General features: G+C 35.9%; 2 protein-coding genes across 8 annotated transcripts; both read right to left on the bottom strand.

The window, feature by feature from the left end:
- Positions 1-2,588: 2,588 nt before the first annotated feature.
- On the bottom strand, positions 2,589-6,289 carry LOC112273463 (uncharacterized). 4 transcript variants are annotated; one of them, XM_024502296.3, is made up of 6 exons: positions 5,720-6,289; positions 4,917-5,173; positions 4,543-4,672; positions 3,948-4,197; positions 3,046-3,338; positions 2,589-2,933 (listed from the first exon to the last, which is right to left on the bottom strand). In XM_024502296.3, exons 2-6 carry the CDS (start codon positions 5,073-5,075, stop codon positions 2,848-2,850), a joined length of 918 nt encoding a protein of 305 aa, XP_024358064.1. In that variant the 5' UTR covers positions 5,076-5,173; positions 5,720-6,289; the 3' UTR covers positions 2,589-2,847. The 4 variants fall into 4 exon arrangements, with proteins under 4 accessions (XP_024358064.1, XP_024358062.1, XP_024358063.1 ...); XM_024502294.3 differs by having other exon boundaries at positions 3,046-3,341; positions 5,720-5,862; XM_024502295.3 differs by having other exon boundaries at positions 3,046-3,341; positions 4,917-5,177; positions 5,720-5,862.
- A 402-nt stretch (positions 6,290-6,691) lies between these two features.
- On the bottom strand, positions 6,692-13,195 carry LOC112273462 (tocopherol cyclase, chloroplastic). 4 transcript variants are annotated; one of them, XM_024502290.2, is made up of 11 exons: positions 12,797-13,195; positions 12,185-12,335; positions 10,720-10,958; positions 10,412-10,491; positions 10,084-10,160; positions 9,650-9,819; positions 9,165-9,262; positions 8,826-8,933; positions 8,431-8,547; positions 7,480-7,626; positions 6,692-7,263 (listed from the first exon to the last, which is right to left on the bottom strand). In XM_024502290.2, the coding sequence occupies exons 2-11, from the start codon at positions 12,319-12,321 to the stop codon at positions 7,081-7,083; spliced, it is 1,356 nt and encodes a 451-aa protein (XP_024358058.1). In that variant the 5' UTR covers positions 12,322-12,335; positions 12,797-13,195; the 3' UTR covers positions 6,692-7,080. The 4 variants fall into 4 exon arrangements, with proteins under 4 accessions (XP_024358058.1, XP_024358059.1, XP_024358061.1 ...); XM_024502291.3 differs by having other exon boundaries at positions 12,185-12,359; positions 12,797-13,126; XM_024502293.3 differs by lacking the exon at positions 12,797-13,195 and adding an exon at positions 12,506-12,677.
- Positions 13,196-18,066: the final 4,871 nt, after the last annotated feature.

Here is an 18,066-nt window from a genome sequence, read left to right on the forward strand (position 1 = left end):
CTAGTGGATATTAGATGTGTATATGTCGTAGCTATTAACCTACTTATCCATGAGTTTGAGATGAAAATACTAGGAAAAACAACTTTCTACATTGATCTTCAATTTAAGCATTTTAGAGATTGTAGCATTTTTTTCTACCAACTAACATATATTAGACAAATCTTGTAGAAATTCAATATGATTGATGCTTATCCATTGTCAACACCAATTATTGGATGTGGTTGTAATAGTGATGATCGATACTATTTTTACAAGGAGGAAGAAGAAATTTTGGGAGATCAATATCCATATCTTGTAGCAATTGGAGCACTTTTATATTTAGCCACATCTACAAGTCTAGATATTGCATTTGCAATTAATATTTTTGTAAGATATAGTGCATGTCCAACACTACAATATTAGAATGGCATCAAATACTTATTGTATTATTTAAAAGATACTAAAGACTTAAAAATATATTATACATGATTTGTAAATCCAAAATTGATTGGATATTATGATGTAGGATATAAATCTGATATTACAACAACTAAATTTCAAATAGGCTATGTATTCTTAAGATATAGAGCTGCAATATCATAAAAATCAATGAAACAAACTATAACTGTAACTTCATCCAACCATGCAAAAATTATTGCCTTACATGAAGCATTTCAAGAATGTATTTGGTTGCAATTAATTGATAAATTCATTCAAACAACATGTTGACTTTCATATGATGATTCTTCAAGTATTTTTCATGAAAACAATAGTGCTTGTAATGCACAAATGTAAGTTAGTTTCATTAAAGGTAACAAAGCAAAGCATAATAATCTAAAATATTTTAGTTACATCCATAATTTTTTTATTAATCAAGTACTTAAGATTAAAAAAATTTAATCTATAAATAATCTTTTTGATCTTTTGACTAAAGCTCTCCTTTTGTACAATCATTGTGAACTTACTTATAGTATTGGCATGCAATGACGTGCTTTTCTTAAGCAAGAAAGTTAATAAATTCTTTAAATAATTAAGAAAAATAATGTTGTACACTTTTTCTTTCATCTACGGTTTTTGTCCTTAAATGTAATAAGATTTTTCTACATAAGGTTTTAATGAGGTAACAATTATTGATCTTGCAAGATTATAAAAAAATATAGATCATAATTCAATGCAAATTTTATGTTATATAAATATTATGACAAGTAAAGAGGAGTATTGAAAGCATTAAATATAGTTGGGGCTCTCTATAACATTCATTGTAGTTACAATAAATATTATAGCTACAATGTTTAGAATGTAGTAGAGAGAAACTGTTCATCTTTTCCTCTTTTCTTTATATATATGTAAAACAATCACATCAATACACAATTTTTTTAGAAGCTCTCTCTCGTTTTATATACTCACTTGTGTCTATATATGCACATTATTTCTACCTACTCTTATGACTTTCTAAAATATTCTCAACAAACTTCATGTAGCATTGTGGATGTATTAGCGGAATTCTTTTTCTTGATAGTGAAGAGCATAGACTGTTGAATGTAAGTCGGGAATAGAAACAAAGAATTAATTTTGTGAATTTGAGTAATTGGCAATGTTTTAAATCTAGGAGAGACTATATAAAAATTTATTACATTGATTATAAAATAATCAAATTATACCATTATCTACTTCTAGATAATATAATTCTACATTCAAAACAATCTTTTGAGAATAGATACAATATCTACTTCTAGATGATATAATTCTACATTCAAAATAATCTTTTGAGAATAGACACAATATGTATAGTACTAGTTTATTATATGGATCTTATAGATATATCCAATGCTTATACTTCCAATAGTTGTGTGGAAGAATTCTTCTATGTATTGTATAAGAATATTTTAAATATATATATATATATATATATATATATATGAATCTCTTTCTTTTATAAATAAAGGTGATGTATTGAAATATTTCTATTTTTTGGTATCCATTTATTTTATTATTCTATCACTTCTATTATTATTTGAGTAATATTGTCTTATTATTTTTTTTAATAAATTTTATTGGTTTCTTTTTATTTACTAAAATAGGATTAATCAAGTTTACATTCATCAATTAAAAAGTTAACCAAGTTTACATTCATCAATTTTTTTCTTCCAATGATTACTTAGCATTTTTCACTTGTGTCGGTGACAATAATTGTGTCGGTGTGTTCTTCCATTGATTGACTCTCATCTCGTAATGTTGCGGCTAATCATTTGTGGCTGAAAACGAAAAGAGGATTGCGCCGGAATTGTAATGCAATTGTTAACCTGATTTTATACATGAATTGCAAGTAGACAAGGTTGTTATTATGTCTATGTCCCAGCTAGTTGACTGGTGACAAGAGTACCGGCCCAGCAATGCAACGGAGGCTCATGGACATCTGTGTATGCAATTCAATCTGTACAAAACCTGATGCATGTGATGTAAGCCACGCTACAAAGTTCATTAATCTAGCAAGAGCTTCATAGCCGATAAGGACGTGGCGACACAATCAGCGATCTGTTTCACACAAGGCCGTCTCTAAAAATTCCTGTCAGTGTAGCTGTTGGAAGTTTGAGAGTGCGACTTTCAGCATCGTCAAGGGGTGCGTTCATTGAAACCACATAATTATAAGTACGAATTAACTAAAATGCAACAAGTAAAACCGTTTTCACAAACCTGTCCTACACAAATCTACAAGCTCAGTGGCTGCATGTGGCGTCTTGTAACATTGAGCTGCTGTAGTCCTTGATAATTCACATATCCATTGAACTCACACACTAATGAAGAAAGTTGGAGAGTTGTCCTATCGCTTGCTATCTGATTTGTACCACTTCAGTTGCACGTGAAGAATTAGCCATACGGTACTCCAGTGTGCAACCAGGGGGTCTTCACAGAGTGCCATCCTTTGCTTGTTTTGGCACCTTGTCCCGCGTAACCTTCACAATCACAACCACAATCATGAGATTTCGGACCATAAACTGCACCTTCAGTAAATGAATGGAGAACGTTTTCGTTGATGGAAGAAAGGTAGAGGAGCCTAGTAATTACCATATTGACGGTAGAAGTTGTAACGTTGACTGGGAGGAAGGTTTATTCCTCCTGCGGCAGTGTGTTTTAAATCTGAGGCTGCTTCGGATTTGGCTCCTTTTGCCTTTTTCTGAGGAGGGGATTGTCTCCATTGCATCTTCCGCTTGCCAGCGTAAGCTGCAGAATCGCCGCGGCGTGGTGAAGAACGATCTCCTGGTGAGAGAGACCCGGACCTCGACTTCCATCTCGACCCCAATCCGCATCCCATTTTACCCGGACAGCATCCAGCGTCTTCATCGAAGTCAGCATTATCTCTGCTGTCACATACGTTCGTGTTCATAGCAAGCAGCTTGATGCCTAGTTTCAGAAAGCATACTTACATAAAAACAGAATGCATATGATATTCACAAAGATTTAAGAATGAACTAATCCAAGTTCCTTGTGGGTCTCTCACCAGGACGGTTTTTTACTACGCAACCTAGGGTCGGTATTCATGAAAGCATGATTTCTAAGCAGCTATTACATTCCACCACATCGAAGCTGATGTGAACCTTGTAAATTAGACACAGTTGAGTTGCACATAAAGTAACCTCTTCAAATATTATTTGCTGTCTGTACTGCAATGCTGAAACCTTCAAGAGGCTGGAGTTTCTATGGTAATTCGGATTGGGGTTGGATGAGAAGCTAAACGAAGTACATACATTCACAAAGTTGCAGTTCAATGTTCAACAAAGCCCTACATGGGAGATGCAATTGGCTAAGTCTACCAAGAGCAATAGAGTTGCTGTAGGGAACGAAAACCTCCTGTAGTAGGAACTTCTATGTCGTTTGAACACTGTGAAGCGGTCGTTGAGAAGGATGCACTTTTGACTCAATGAATGGGAGCCTGTATTTGAATAGAGTTATATTCATGGCAATCTTACGGGCTGTCGATGACCCTTCGAATCGCTGATGTCGGTAGCTTTGGTGCCACGCGCTTCACAAGTTGTGGGTGTTCTTCTTTGATGTGGTCCATGAGCGGCTGAGGATCATGTCTTAGCGCCCCATTGTACTGGTTCATGTGCTCCGTGACGTACATGCTTTCAGTGGGCGGGCCTGGCTTGGTTAGGCATTCGCACCTTCCTTGACTTGGCGATCTGGCCGTCGAAGAACACGACATAGCTCGGTCCCCTTCTGCAACACCACAGTAAAGTCAACATCCAGAAGCGATACCCTATAATTACATTTTTTTAACAGAGAGTAGCGGATCGTAGTTGGATTTGATGACACCAAGAACGATGCAAAGGAGGCTGGGCTCAAAGACTAATTGTGTCTCATTAAGAAATTGTCAGGACTTTGGACCGTCAACGACCACTTGCACAACCACACAGGCTCGATGACTCAAAAGTCTAGAGCTTCATATTTAGATTGCTAGTAGCAACATCAATCAACACTTTTGCCCCCGAAGATCACAATCGAAGTTCCAGCAGTATGACCGATTGACGAAATCAGAGACTTCAGGTGAGTGAGGAACTGTACCAGGCCTGCTAAAGCTCCGACCACATGAGATCATAAGCTTTTCCAGCTGAGCTTTAGCTAATTTCAGCTCGTCAGCCAAGTTTTCAACCTTCTTGAAGCAATCCTTGTGGGCCTCTCTATTTTTGGAAACCTGGAATTCCTTGCTCGAGTTCAACCGTTTAAAGTTCCAGAAAATGAAAATAGGAAAGCAACATAACTTCAAACAACAACCTTGTCACCAACAGACAGGACAACCTCAACGCACACTTTTTATGCTGTACATTCAGCACAGAAATGGTGCTACTCGAAACTGGAATTAATGAATTTATTGACCCAATTTTGGCTGAACAGTCACTGTCAGCAAGTTTGACGGACTTGGAAGCTGCGATTGCTACCTCTCTGTTTACGAAAACGTAGAATTTCCCATACTCAGAGTTTGAGGTTTGCCACCGCCAACTGTCCTTCCTTGGTAGACAGTCAGTTGCAGGGAGGTTGTCGGAGTTAGGTTGAAAAGTCGCCGAACAGACTGGACCTCGGTTTGGTTGACAAGGCATTTTCAACGACTCTGGATTATTCAATGCTGAAACCTCTGAACGCGTCTAGTGGGATATCACTTGCCCTTCCTTACCTCCATGGCCGGAAGAGGGAGTATCTGTCTAAAGCAAATCATTTAAACCTAAGATCAAAGATCACCATCTTAGGTGGATTCATTTCTGTGATGTCAGGCCAAAGTCCAAACATTTCAGTTGTTTAAACTTTAATACCCTGAAAAAGCACACTGGGAACCCATCGCAACGTCTTCTTGAATCGTATGACCACCAGCAAGTTGTGATCGAACGATTCAAGGTCTCAGCCCCTACCACTCAATCTGATGTTGTCCTCGAACATTTCAATGAATTGTCTCATGAATGCAAGTTTCTGCTACGACACTACCAAATTCACCTTGTCTTCAATCGATACAGAACAACAATGTGTTGTGGCTATGCGTAAACAAACAGGTAAAAGGCTTCCTTGGCCCTTGAACCCTAAGCCTGATTATATATCTGACGAAATTGGTGAATAATTGCATAACTGTTCACCCGTACAAGAGCTAGAGAATCTGGCTGTGGTGCAACAATTGAGCAATTCCGCTGAAAGTTTCGCACAATTGCAAGTTATATTTATGAAGTATAAAGCATGCAGTGAGGTGTAAACACACCTGGATTTGCGTGTTCCATTCCGCATCACGATCAATGAGCTTCCCACATACGTTATTTCCATCATTAAAGTTACATATCCAACTGCTTCATTCCTCTCGTTTGCAACCAAGTTAGGCTGAAAACTGTAAATCCATTCTTTATACCAGCTTTACAATCCTCTGCATTTTCAAACCACTTGTACGTGCCTCTAGATTTAGGAAGGGACCGATTCGTCACGATCGTAAACATGGGATTTAGCGGGACAGTACAGCAACAAATTGAAGAAACTACTCGATTGCTCAAATGGGGAGAGTTATCATATCCAAATTACTCGAACGGACCATGGTTTTACGACAGAGGTTTAAGTAGTGAAGAAAGGATTTTGAGGGAACGAGTCAATCAGGATCAAAGAAGAATAAAGAGTTGCAATGTTGTCTTAGAATCTACAATAATACTCGAAGTGTGCCTCATCTCAAACGTTAAGACGGAACCCTAAAGATGTTTGAGGTGAAGGGTATCACCGGAGAGCTTGGGGTTGAATGAATGGAGAGTAACATGATGAGCAGCTCATTGAGAGCAACCGTGCCTTAAGGATTTAGCTGAAAAAACTGTTGAGAAGGGATGAAGAAAAGAAGGGAGACCCGACGGGAGCAGGTAGGCTGAGGAGACGTAACGGCCAGTGTGGAAGGGTTCCAATCACCCTGGGACTTGTTGGTGACCTTTCATCCCAAAGTTACCTCATACAATGCCACTGAACAAGCTGACGCTATTTGATTTGTAATAGTAACGTCCAGCAACTGATGTCTACCAATTTGCTTCAGTTTGGAAGAAACTGCCATTATGAATCTCCGTCAATAAGACTAGACTTCAGTCACTAACACGTCTAGCACACACACGTGCTTATTTTCACTTGTACCACAGCATGTTCTCGAAGTGACAGAATTATTTCATTGCAATCACTCTCGGACTTGAAGTCAAAAACTCACCCAACCTTTTATAACACAAACAGCCGTTTTTGATTTATTTTTCTACATGCAATTGCACAGAGGTGTCCAAAATGGTTCGTCACGATTACTAACAAAATGGATAAGTCACAAGGAGAACTGTATTTCGCTACAAGTCAGTAACTGAAGTGCCTTCTTCAAGGTCACTGCAACGACATGAGACTCTGGTATACCTGGTAACGGAAGATACTATATGTCCCAGTGACTTTAAGGTAGTACATCCTTGCCAGTGAAGGTTGAAAATATATGCATAATATTAGAAACGACCACCTGGTACGCGCATTGCTCATCTCATCGAAACTGTACTAATGTCCATGCAGAAGACTGCATAGCGACGATTTGAAAAGTAGAAAACGCCTCGTCCAGAGAAAACAACTTCAAAAACCGGGTGGCTTGAAACCAGGAACCCAGTTGTAAAATTTCTCGGGGTTGATCGGAAGTTGTAACAAGGTCTTCAGAGGTTGTCTCATCGTCGCCTTTCCTGTCCAAGACTCTTTCCAAGGATCACGTGAACCACCAGTCTCCAACGCACACATGCTGCTTGTGGCCTCCAAAAGAACCTGGGAGGAATGCGAACATAAGAGAATGCCAACAATCATACAAATTAGGACATGCTTGCACACTCTAATAACATACCATTGTAGATAATGCATGACTTAAAATATGCAACTCCAATGCCGTTTTCACTACTTCACAACCTGTTAGGTAGTAGGGCGACACGTATACGACACATCTAAGGGCACCGAGACTGACATCAAGCGATTATATGTACTGACCTTCCCGAGGCTACCATTTGCATTACGTTCCCAAAGCTGAAGCTTCAAGTTTCCAGCAAACGAATCTGTGCATATTGGCTTAAATCCTTCAACAGTCGGAGCGCGCAGAAGGCAACCTGGTGTATCCGTGGATGCTTCCAGTTTCACCTGATCAATCCAATTACAGAGTGATGCAATCTGTATAGTTCGTGATATACATAATTTATTTTTATTAATAATTGAATTATCGGTCACATGGACACTAGTACACTTTTTTTTTTTTATCTGTTATGGGTACTGTAAGTATCGAAACAAAGGTAGTCATTTCTGGTCTCAATAACATCAAGGACACAATAATGCAAGAGCTTCAAGAAGGCATCATAGAAATTTTGCTACATATGCAGCAACAGATCTTTAAAGTCATTCTAGAATACTTCAATAGTACTAAGCAACGCGATAGCAACACTGTCAGATTGTCAATGAAAAGCTAAGGATCAAAGTGTTCAAACAAACCAGAAGACTAAACTCCATTTTGTGGTTATCACAGAAGAACGGCTAATACCAACCAACAAAAAAGGTGGTCTTTAGCTACCACCGGCTTGTAAAGAATTAGTTCACAATGATATTATATACACGAAGCAACGTGAAAAAGCGGCAGAAAAAGCCTCTTCCTTTCGTGATGTTCATAGAAGCTATCGTCGTGATGGTGCTGGTGCAAACGAAATTCTTGAGGCACTTGCTACTTTGTACAATAGAACCAAATCCACATTGAATACTTAATCCGACCTCAACAGATTATGAGAGATTTCGAGAGGTGAAAAGTGGAAAAAGGAGAGACATCAAAATTCGCTAACAGTAAAGCAATTCCAGTGATTACACAGTGAATAATCCCACGTTAGAAGTGATGGAAATATCTCTACCAAATTTCAGTACATACATGCAACGGCGGTCAAACAAGCATGCCGACTATACCTCATGTGTTTTGGTTTGAGCTGTCATTTTCCACGATCCCCATGGGGCAATATCCCACTCGACCTTACCCTCCCATGGAACGAACTCATAAAATTTTCCCTCGAAGTGTACTGCTACCTGCAAAAAGATAGTAATTCTAGTAAGTTTAACTTGCAGCACATTCTTCAAGTTGTGTCGAAGTGCCTGCTATTGCTTACTTAAATTCAGTGAAACTAATTAATGTAGGATTTTCAACTTCGTGTCAGAGCAGATTCCTTCAATTTTCATAAAAATTGGTTATCACTATATTGACTTTCCCGAGTCATGCTCAATATCTGTAAATTGCATAGCCATGGAACATAAAAGATCTTAAAATACGGAATGTTCTCATGTTCAGTCATTGTAATTAAGCTCACCAGAGCGACGTCCTCAAACGTATCTTTTAGAAGGGGAAGTCCTCGTCTACCCCCACCAGCTGTAAGGGCAACCTCACCAGAGAAATCATCGAACACATTGCATTGCATCTGACAAAGACCACGTCTACGTCCCAAAGTATGAGCAAAGCTGAAGAAAACCCAGCTTTATGCAAGGGATATAGATCGCACATAAATAGACAGACATATAATTTACATTCCTAATGTGAAGTAAAACACATAAGTAACTACATGAAGTTATGTTCAACGCTCTGCAGCAGCGCTACCAAAATGGAGACAATAGTATCCTGGCACAAGCTGTAGACAAGATCAACGGCATACCCAAAACCACTTCTGTGGAAAAGCACCACCCCAGTTCTTTTCGCAGTATGAAGGAGCATCCTCAAACTCAAAGCGTCGATCACCCCACTCAATCCAGCCTGCACAATTTTCAACACGACAAATTAAGAGGTGAAGATGAGTGTCGCAACACATGAAGAAAAAAGGGAAAAGAGGAAAAAAAGAAAATAAAAAGGTTTGCTAATAGAAGGCAAGAATATAACAAGAATCCTAAACAAAAGGTAACAAACTTTTTCTGCACTCCGTAATCTTCGTTTGTTATCCAGAGACATCTGTAACTCATTCGATTATTTTGATTAAGAGGGATACACAGATAAGCTCAGCAGCCGCATCAGTCATTTCAAAGTATCAAGTGCCAACAATAAGTGATAATTTCCAGCGATCACATTCTAAATCAAGACGCTTAGCCTCCACACTTAAGAGTTTTTGCTGGAATGCGGAGTCTTCTGAAATAGTAATGAGCAGACCTGTGGACAAACCACCCGCCATGCAGATTTGCCAATGTGGTTCGAATACAGGCATGACTGCCAGCCAACCCGCTGTAGCCAATTGACGTTCTCCTATTGAGCCCCACCCATACACGGGGCGGGTACTATACTCCCAGCGAACCGTTCCCACAGTCTTCGCAAAATCGGTGCTGAGTGCAAAATCCAATGCAATATATCAGTCAACATAGGTTAAGTAAGAATCCGAAAACGCTTGTCATCGTAGGCAAGAAAGACTTCGCTTCACTACGCCTCCTGGGAATGATTTGCTAGCAGTTTCAAGAGAGAAGAATCACAAGAAACTAGACTATTGAACTTTGAATTCGGTAATGAGGCATTTACTAATAAGACTAGTCTAGCGTAAGAAATAAGTTTAAATCCCCTATTAGCGGTGGCCAACGAATCAAGGAACTGACCTGCCATTGTCACGTAAGCACCCCTGATGCCAGATTGGTGTAACTTGATAACCTTCCTCCACAGAATCCCAAAATTCCTGCTTTAATAAAAACTCATAATTCAAATCCTGAACCAGGATCAAGAAATTCTAAAAGATTTAAGGTCTAGTGACTAGACAGAGAGCATTTGATGTTCGCATAGTTCATTCAAGGCTGTGACACATTGAGATTTTGACAAGTTCTCGTCCCATCTTACATTACAAACGCTGAGAAGAATACGTTTCTCCCGAATCGAGTATCCTGGCCTCAATAAGTGAGACCTCTTAAATACAAATTGGATAGACCATACCTTTGGGTCAACCTCGGACTTGGGCGGAGCTACTCCGTTCTTAGAGACATAGGTATTACCAAGGGCAAGTTCATGTCGGGCTGCACTTTGCAACACCACGAAATTCATACTCATGATAAAGAATAAAATTTACCAAACATCTAAAGCAATCTTTTTCTTCTTGTTGACAAGGGATTTATCAACAATACATGGTCCATCCAATTTACAGACTGTACGCTACGTATATCTACGTTCTGTTATCTCAACCCGGCACCGGCAGAAAAGAAACAGAGTGACATTGTCTCTCAACTGTGAATACTATAACTGACCTGCCCAGAAATTCTTGAGTGTCGGTGCATCTTGTAGTAGGTACTCTTCATCAGCACCCATAACTTGTGCAGCACCTGATGGTGTAGATGAGGGGTCGAAAACTTCTCCTTCAGTAAGTTCCGACGACCCGGGGAGCTCACTCGTGTACATCCAAGCAAAACTTTGTTTCACCTCCGGAATGGAGACCTTGAAGTACCAACCCTCGAAGAATCGACGACTCGTGCCATCGAAATGATAACTGAGAAAGATAAAAGGATACAAAATTAGCTACATGAAACATGAGTAACAAAAAATCAAAATTTGATTTAATCCTACTTTACAAGTATCTAAACTATGAAGTGGGAGTTAAGTGTAAATATTTTCTGACTTTTAACGTTTTAAATTTGAAACTAAGACCAGGACTGCACGCGCACACACACACACACACACACACACACATATATATATATATATATATATATATATATCGAAAACCACACGACGAGCAACTCTACTGGATCACTCAGTATCATATATCATGAAATTGCAATCGTTGCATTCCATATCCTTAAAAATCATAAAAATTTCATCCAAAAAGATCAGATATTGGAAAGATCTCAAGATTGTATTGATAACCCACAAGGGAGAGGGAACTTGGAATATTCTGATGTGTTCGTACCAGTGTAGCTCAGGTTCTTGGTTTCTAACAGTGAAAATGCACACTTCAGTTCACGCAAAATCAATCTAATTCCCGAACTCGTGTAATTTTATTACGTCCTACAGCAATAAAATCACTACTCCCTTAACTTCGACTGATTGCTCTCTCCATTTTACACTTGCGTGCTTACACAAGACTCCTATTTGATCACATAACCACTTCCTCCATGTCCAATAGATGAGGGTAACGCGATGACCCAAAAACCCCAATTCTGACACAACAAATTTAGTTTCTAAAGACAAACAAGTAGTGATCCCTAATCACGCAACCAGAGTACATCATATAACGACTAATTCGTATGACAAGGTATACTTTTGATTAAGCAACCTGGTAACGAAACCGAAATTGCCGGTTAAAGCGGAAAAGAAAGTCAATTCTGCACAAGATTCAGCCCAATCGAGGAGGCGTGCAACCAAAGCTCTCGCAACACATCAAGTAAGGAAGCCCAACAATTGAGTTAAGAAATGGCCAAGCTTGCACAGTCTCAGGCTGAAAAATTATTGCAGAGCATTAATTATAGTGTACCAAATTTCAAGTCTATCAACCAAAAAAAAGAAAGGAAGCAAATGTATACCCCCTCTAAACTCTTAAAGAAAATCCACTTCGACATTAATCGTCTCTCTCAGGAATTCGTACACAACTCGGACCTCTATCCTCTCTATCTCTCACCGTCACTGTCATCTTCACCCTCACACCCCAGAAAAATTGCATACATAGAATACAGCCCTACATGCACGCTCTAAAACAGAAGATTGATTCACTCTTACCCGCTGTGAGGAGTGCGTGTAGCGCGATCAGCAGGCATAGGCAGGTACTCAGCCTTCCGAGGCTTGGTCTCCACGGTGGCTCCGTTCGAGATGGACATGGACTCCATAGAATTCACCACAGGCCGCAGTTGAGCCATCCCTCCCACTCCTTCTGCACTTCGAAACACACTTTCCACTGGCAAGTCACACAAATATATAAAACTCAAACCTAACATATCCTCAAGAATATATTGAAGCAAACCAAAAGAGCACTCGAGACACGTGGGAGCTGGAAAGGCCTGACAATCAACATTATGTGTATGGTGCTCCCTTATGACGAACCTACAGTAGCAGGAATGTTATCATTCCTTCCTTACGAAGTCGGTTTCCATGCCCCTGTGCTTTCGATTTTCAATCAAGAGCACTGCGAGTGACTGTGTGTGCTACTCCCATGAACAGATTGTGAGATTGATTAATCTCCTTCTCAAATTCCGATACATCTACGGCAACTTCTAGATTTAGAACTAAAACTGACGAACGATGACAATAGCATTGTAGGCGTTCGACTTAGCTCTGTCACAACGTCAGTCCATGAATCCCGGTCTAGGGTTTATGCAGTACGGGTCTCGTCACCTGAATCCTCAATCGTCGATTGCGGCCTTTACACGACCCACGACGCGAATCTCTCACGGAAAGATGGCTAGATAAACCATCATCCCCAATCTCAAACCACCCACAGTGATGGAAACGACCAGTTGCTCCGTATTCACACCATAAAGCACATGCCAATTTCGCAACATTACCGGGGTACACCGTCAGAGTTACATGCTTCGAGATGGGAGTGGGGAGATTTCTCATGCCACTTCGAGCATCTCCCGAGGCGAGTCAGGACTCCGTGAGGTTGCTGATGTTCACAGCATGCAATCGAAGTCACTTGTCGGTGAATACCGACACGGTTAGTTTGGATCCAACTTTGAGGTGGGCGGGTTTGTCCTGTGTCAATAGTTGCGTGGATTTAGAGTCTGCTGAGCCAGGGGCCTGCTGTGAAACCCTTAGCATTTTATTCTATATTATTATTATTATTATTATTGAAACGTAAGCAGGTTGACCTCTTTACTAGTGATTGATTGCATGAGTTAGATTTACATATATCTCCAAGTCAAAGTCATGGCCTAAGGATTGGATAGGATGTATAAATTTTGGGGGTGGAAAGTGGTCACATCGAACATTTTTTTTTTTTTTTTTTTTTTTTTTTTTTTCTGGTATTGTAGTACTCCTTCTGCTGATTTGGACGCCGTTGACTGTTTCTCCAGAGCCTGGATATTGCACGAGTGTCCAAAACAGGCAGAAATTCACCATCTGTCGGTAGAATTTCAATGAAGATATGGGGTGAGTACTTGGATGGCACGAAATGGATGGTTACTCCACATTGCATGTTGGGTCATGGAGTAGTGATGTTTAGAATGTGATGATGTTGAAAAAAAAGTCATGAATAAGATTGTTGAACATTCTATCATAAAACTGGTTGATTATGGAATATCTAAAATTGAAGTTGGTAGCAATCCAAATTTATGATAGTGCAACTTATGTGGGTCTTGATGTAAAGAAGAATAAATATCAAAGAATGACATTTTGTCATTTTGACGTGTATTCATTTGCAATGGTTTGTTTTAAGATTCTTTTCAAAAGAGGTCCATCTAAGAATTGTAAGAGGTATGACATATTCAAAAGAATAGAAAATGGTAGAAGACTAGAATTACCTTCAAATTGTGATTGATTTATTAAACTTATCAAAGAATTTTGGAGCTTAAATCCATTGAATTGATCAAATTCATGAAAATATAGAATCACAATAAATACATAATAGATTGTCATTTCCACAATCATTTCTAATAAATGAGGCTAGAATGTTTTGAAGTGATTTTATGGATATATTTTACTTTTTTGTATACAAACTTGTATGCTATGGTTATGATTATATGTCTTAACATATATGGAGCTCCTATAGAATATCACTACGTAAGTGCTAATTAAAAAGTTTATATAGAGGCAAAAGTGAAGCCTTCTTCACTCTTGTCAATGCCTTTCTAATCTTTAGACTTGTTTCAAGACTTTCTAGTCTTCTTATCTTTGGCAATAGTCATTCTAATTTAATATATTACCATCTTTGACTGATTTCTTAGTCTTTTTGAATAACATATGAAAATATTGAGGATTTCTTTCTTTGAGATTCATGTCTTTGATAATTTAACAAAAGTACTAAGTTATTGTTCTTGACTTACTTTAGAAGTGAATAGATGATCCCACCTTTAAACAAAGAATTTAATTTTTTAACATTTTTTTTTTTTTTTAAAGAAAATAGATTCTCTTTTTTTGTAGAAATTTTAATTTGATATTAGAGGTTTCACATTGCCTTCTTTTAATTTAGCTTTTAGAAGTTGTTTGAATTGTCTATAGAAGGAAAGATTATAAATGCTACTCTTAATAGAAGTGAGAATAGATTTGCAACTATTGCAAATCATTATAAGCTTATCAACATTCTAAAAATAAAATCTTATATATTTCTAATTAAATCATAGAGGTACTATTCTTATACATATGGAAGAAGTCCAAAGTCTATGTAAAGAAGTTTTACAATTGAAGGAAGCAAGTAGATCAACTTCACAACCAAATCCAAGAAGTCTTGCTTCTATAAGATAAAGGAGGTGAGAATTAACATGCTTGAGAAGTTTGATGGAACAAGATTAAAATTTTGAAGATTTATATAATAAGTTAAGTTGTATTTGAGATTGCATCTTTTCTAATACTCTTATGGATTTATTCAAGTTGGATTCATAGGCACATTTCTATCAAAAAATGCTCTTTCTTGGTTTGCATCTTTGATGGAAAAAAATTTATAACTATTCAATGACTTGAATTCATTCTTAGAAGTATTTACAGCTACATTTGGAAAAAGTGATTGAAAACAGATAGCAGAGATCAAACTTGTATTACTACAACAAGGATCACATTCAGCTACTACATATGTTGTTGAATTCTAAAATCTTGCTTGTGACATGGATTGGAATGAATAATTTTTTTTAGCTATAATAAGGATTGTACAATTGAAATCTTACATATTACATATTAAAGGTTATATTTTCTCTTTAGATCTTTCATCTTATTTTACAATAGAAATTTATTCACGACCAAAAAATCATAAAGTCTTAGCCTTATTAGATTTGGATGCCTCATTCTATTTTATAGATAAAGACTTTGTCAAAAAATAAAAAATATTATTAATCAAAAAAATCAAATCTGTACATGTAGAAATCATAAATGGTCATTCATTATCTTTTAGAGATGTTATCTATGAGATTGTTCTTTTAGATGAAAAAATTAAAGATTATAATAATATAATAATATTTAATATAATAAGTTCTTCTTTTAATCCAATTATTTTAAGATTATTATAATTAAAAAAGTATAATCCTCAAATAGATTAGATTTCTTATAACCTTAACTTTTCTTATAATTTGATTCAAAATTTTCTTAATCAAGTAGAAATATATAAGTCTAATACATCCAAATCCTTATTAGTAGGTATAAAAACTTTCATGAATGCGATAAAAGAAGGATCATCTTTTGTTATATATGCTATATCTATTTTTCATAGTAAAAAGATATCAAGTAATATTCTTAGCCAATATCAAGATTTCTAAGAAGTTTTTGAAAAGAAGAATGTAGATATTCTTTTAAAGCATTGATTCTATGATTGTTCAATTGATTTGCAAGAAGGAACTCAACCACCATTTGGACCAATGTATAGTTTATTATAAAATAAGTTGGCTATACTAAAAAGTTACATTGATAAGAATTTGATTAAGAACTTCATATACTATTCAAAATCTCCAATAAGAATTCCTATCTTATTTGTAAAGAAAAAAGATGAATCTCTATAGATGTTTGTAGATTATTGAAGATTTGATAAGATTACTATCAAAAATAGGTGTCTCATACTTCTGATTTTAGGACTTCTCGATGAATTCATTCAAGCAAAGATCTACAAAAAAAAAAGATCTATAAAGAGTATATAACCTAATTTGCATCAAAGAAGGAGATGAATAGAAGACTGCTTTCTAAACTAGATATGGACATTTTGAATATAATGTCATACCTTTTAGACTCTCAAATGCACCAACTATTTTTTAATATGTCATGAATGACATGTTTTGTAAGTTTCTTGATAATTTTGTTGTCTATTATTTAGACAACATCCTAATCTATTCTAAGAATACAAAAAAAAAATATAAAGTTCATGTTTGTTCTATGTTACAAAAACTTAAAAATACAAGATTATATAACAAGATGGAAAAGTGTGTATTCTACACTATTCAAGTTGACTTTTTAGGATACATCATTTCTAAGAAAGAATTAATGATAGATTCAAAAAAGATCCAAACTATCATAGATTGAAAGATTTCAAAAACAGTTAAAGATGTACAATGTTTTTTAGAATTTGCAAATTATTATAAGATCTTCATTAAGAACTTTTTTTAAGTTTTAGCTCTATTTATACATTATATATAAAATGACAAACTTGAGTATAACAAAGAAATGGAAGTATTTTTTGAAGCCTTGAAGATAACATTTATTTCTATATTAATTTAATATTATGTTAATTTTTTCAAGACATTCTTCAAACTTGAACTTAGAAGCATCAAATTTTGCTATAAGTATTATTTTGTCACAAATGGAAGTAGATGACAAGCTCCATCTTATAGCTTTTCATTCCAAAAACTTTTCAAAAGTCAAAATTAAATATAAGATCCATGATAAAGTACTTCTTGTAATTATAGATTCATTTAAAGAATGATATCATTATTTAGAATGTTCCTTGAATTTAGTCATCATGTATACAAATTACAAGAACTCCAAATATTTCATATTAGCATATGCTTTGAATTATTGCCATGCATGTTGGAGTGTATTTTTATTAAGTTTTGATTTCAAGATTACTTAATGATTCAAAAAATAATAAGATTTTTTAGACATTCTTTCTAGACATTCTTATCTTACACCAAAAAAAAGAGATGTAACTTTTGATTAATAAAGAAAAATTTTCTTGAAGCCAAAGTATTTTCACCTTGGAGCAATAAAATCAACATTGACCATTGATTCAATTTTTTTCAAGGAAGTTCAATCAAGTATGTCCTTTGATTTTCTTCTTCATAATATTAAGAATAATTCTTCTAAGTTTCATGATACTTCTAAGTTCAAGTTTAAAAGTAATTTATTCTATTTTGAAAAATAATTATACATTCTAAAAGACAAAATATAATTATGTATTCTTTAAGCTTGTCATGACTTTCCAGCAGCAAGACATTTTGGATAAAACAAGACTTTAGAGATAATATCTAAAGATTTTTGATAGCCACAAATAAGAAAAGTTGTAAAAGACTTTGTACAATCATGTGACTTTTGTTTTAGGTTAAAAACTCCTTGTCATCAATCCTATGGACTTCTTCAATCATTGCCTATATCAAAATAATTATGATTTTTTTATTTTTATAGACTTTATAACGGATCCTCTAATTTTGAATTAATATGACTCTATATTAGTGATTGTAGATTACTTCATCAAAATAGCACATTTTTTATCATATACAAAATCTATTTCAATTAAAGAAATAGCTAAGTTTTTCTTTAACTTCATCTATAGCTATTATGGAATGCCAAAGGATATTATATTAGATAGAGAGATATAATTTGTATCAAGATTTTAGAGAATCTTTTTTAAGATATTGAAGATGGATGTAAAATTATCTTTGATTTTTTTTTATTTTTTTTTATTTTTTTATTATTGTTATTGAAATTCATGGACAAACAGAATATGTGAATTAAATTTTGGAGTAATATTTAAG

The sequence above is a fragment of the Physcomitrium patens genome, chromosome 20 (assembly GCF_059467195.1).
Source record: "Physcomitrium patens ecotype Gransden chromosome 20, ASM5946719v1, whole genome shotgun sequence".
NCBI classification, from domain to species: domain Eukaryota; kingdom Viridiplantae; phylum Streptophyta; class Bryopsida; order Funariales; family Funariaceae; genus Physcomitrium; species Physcomitrium patens.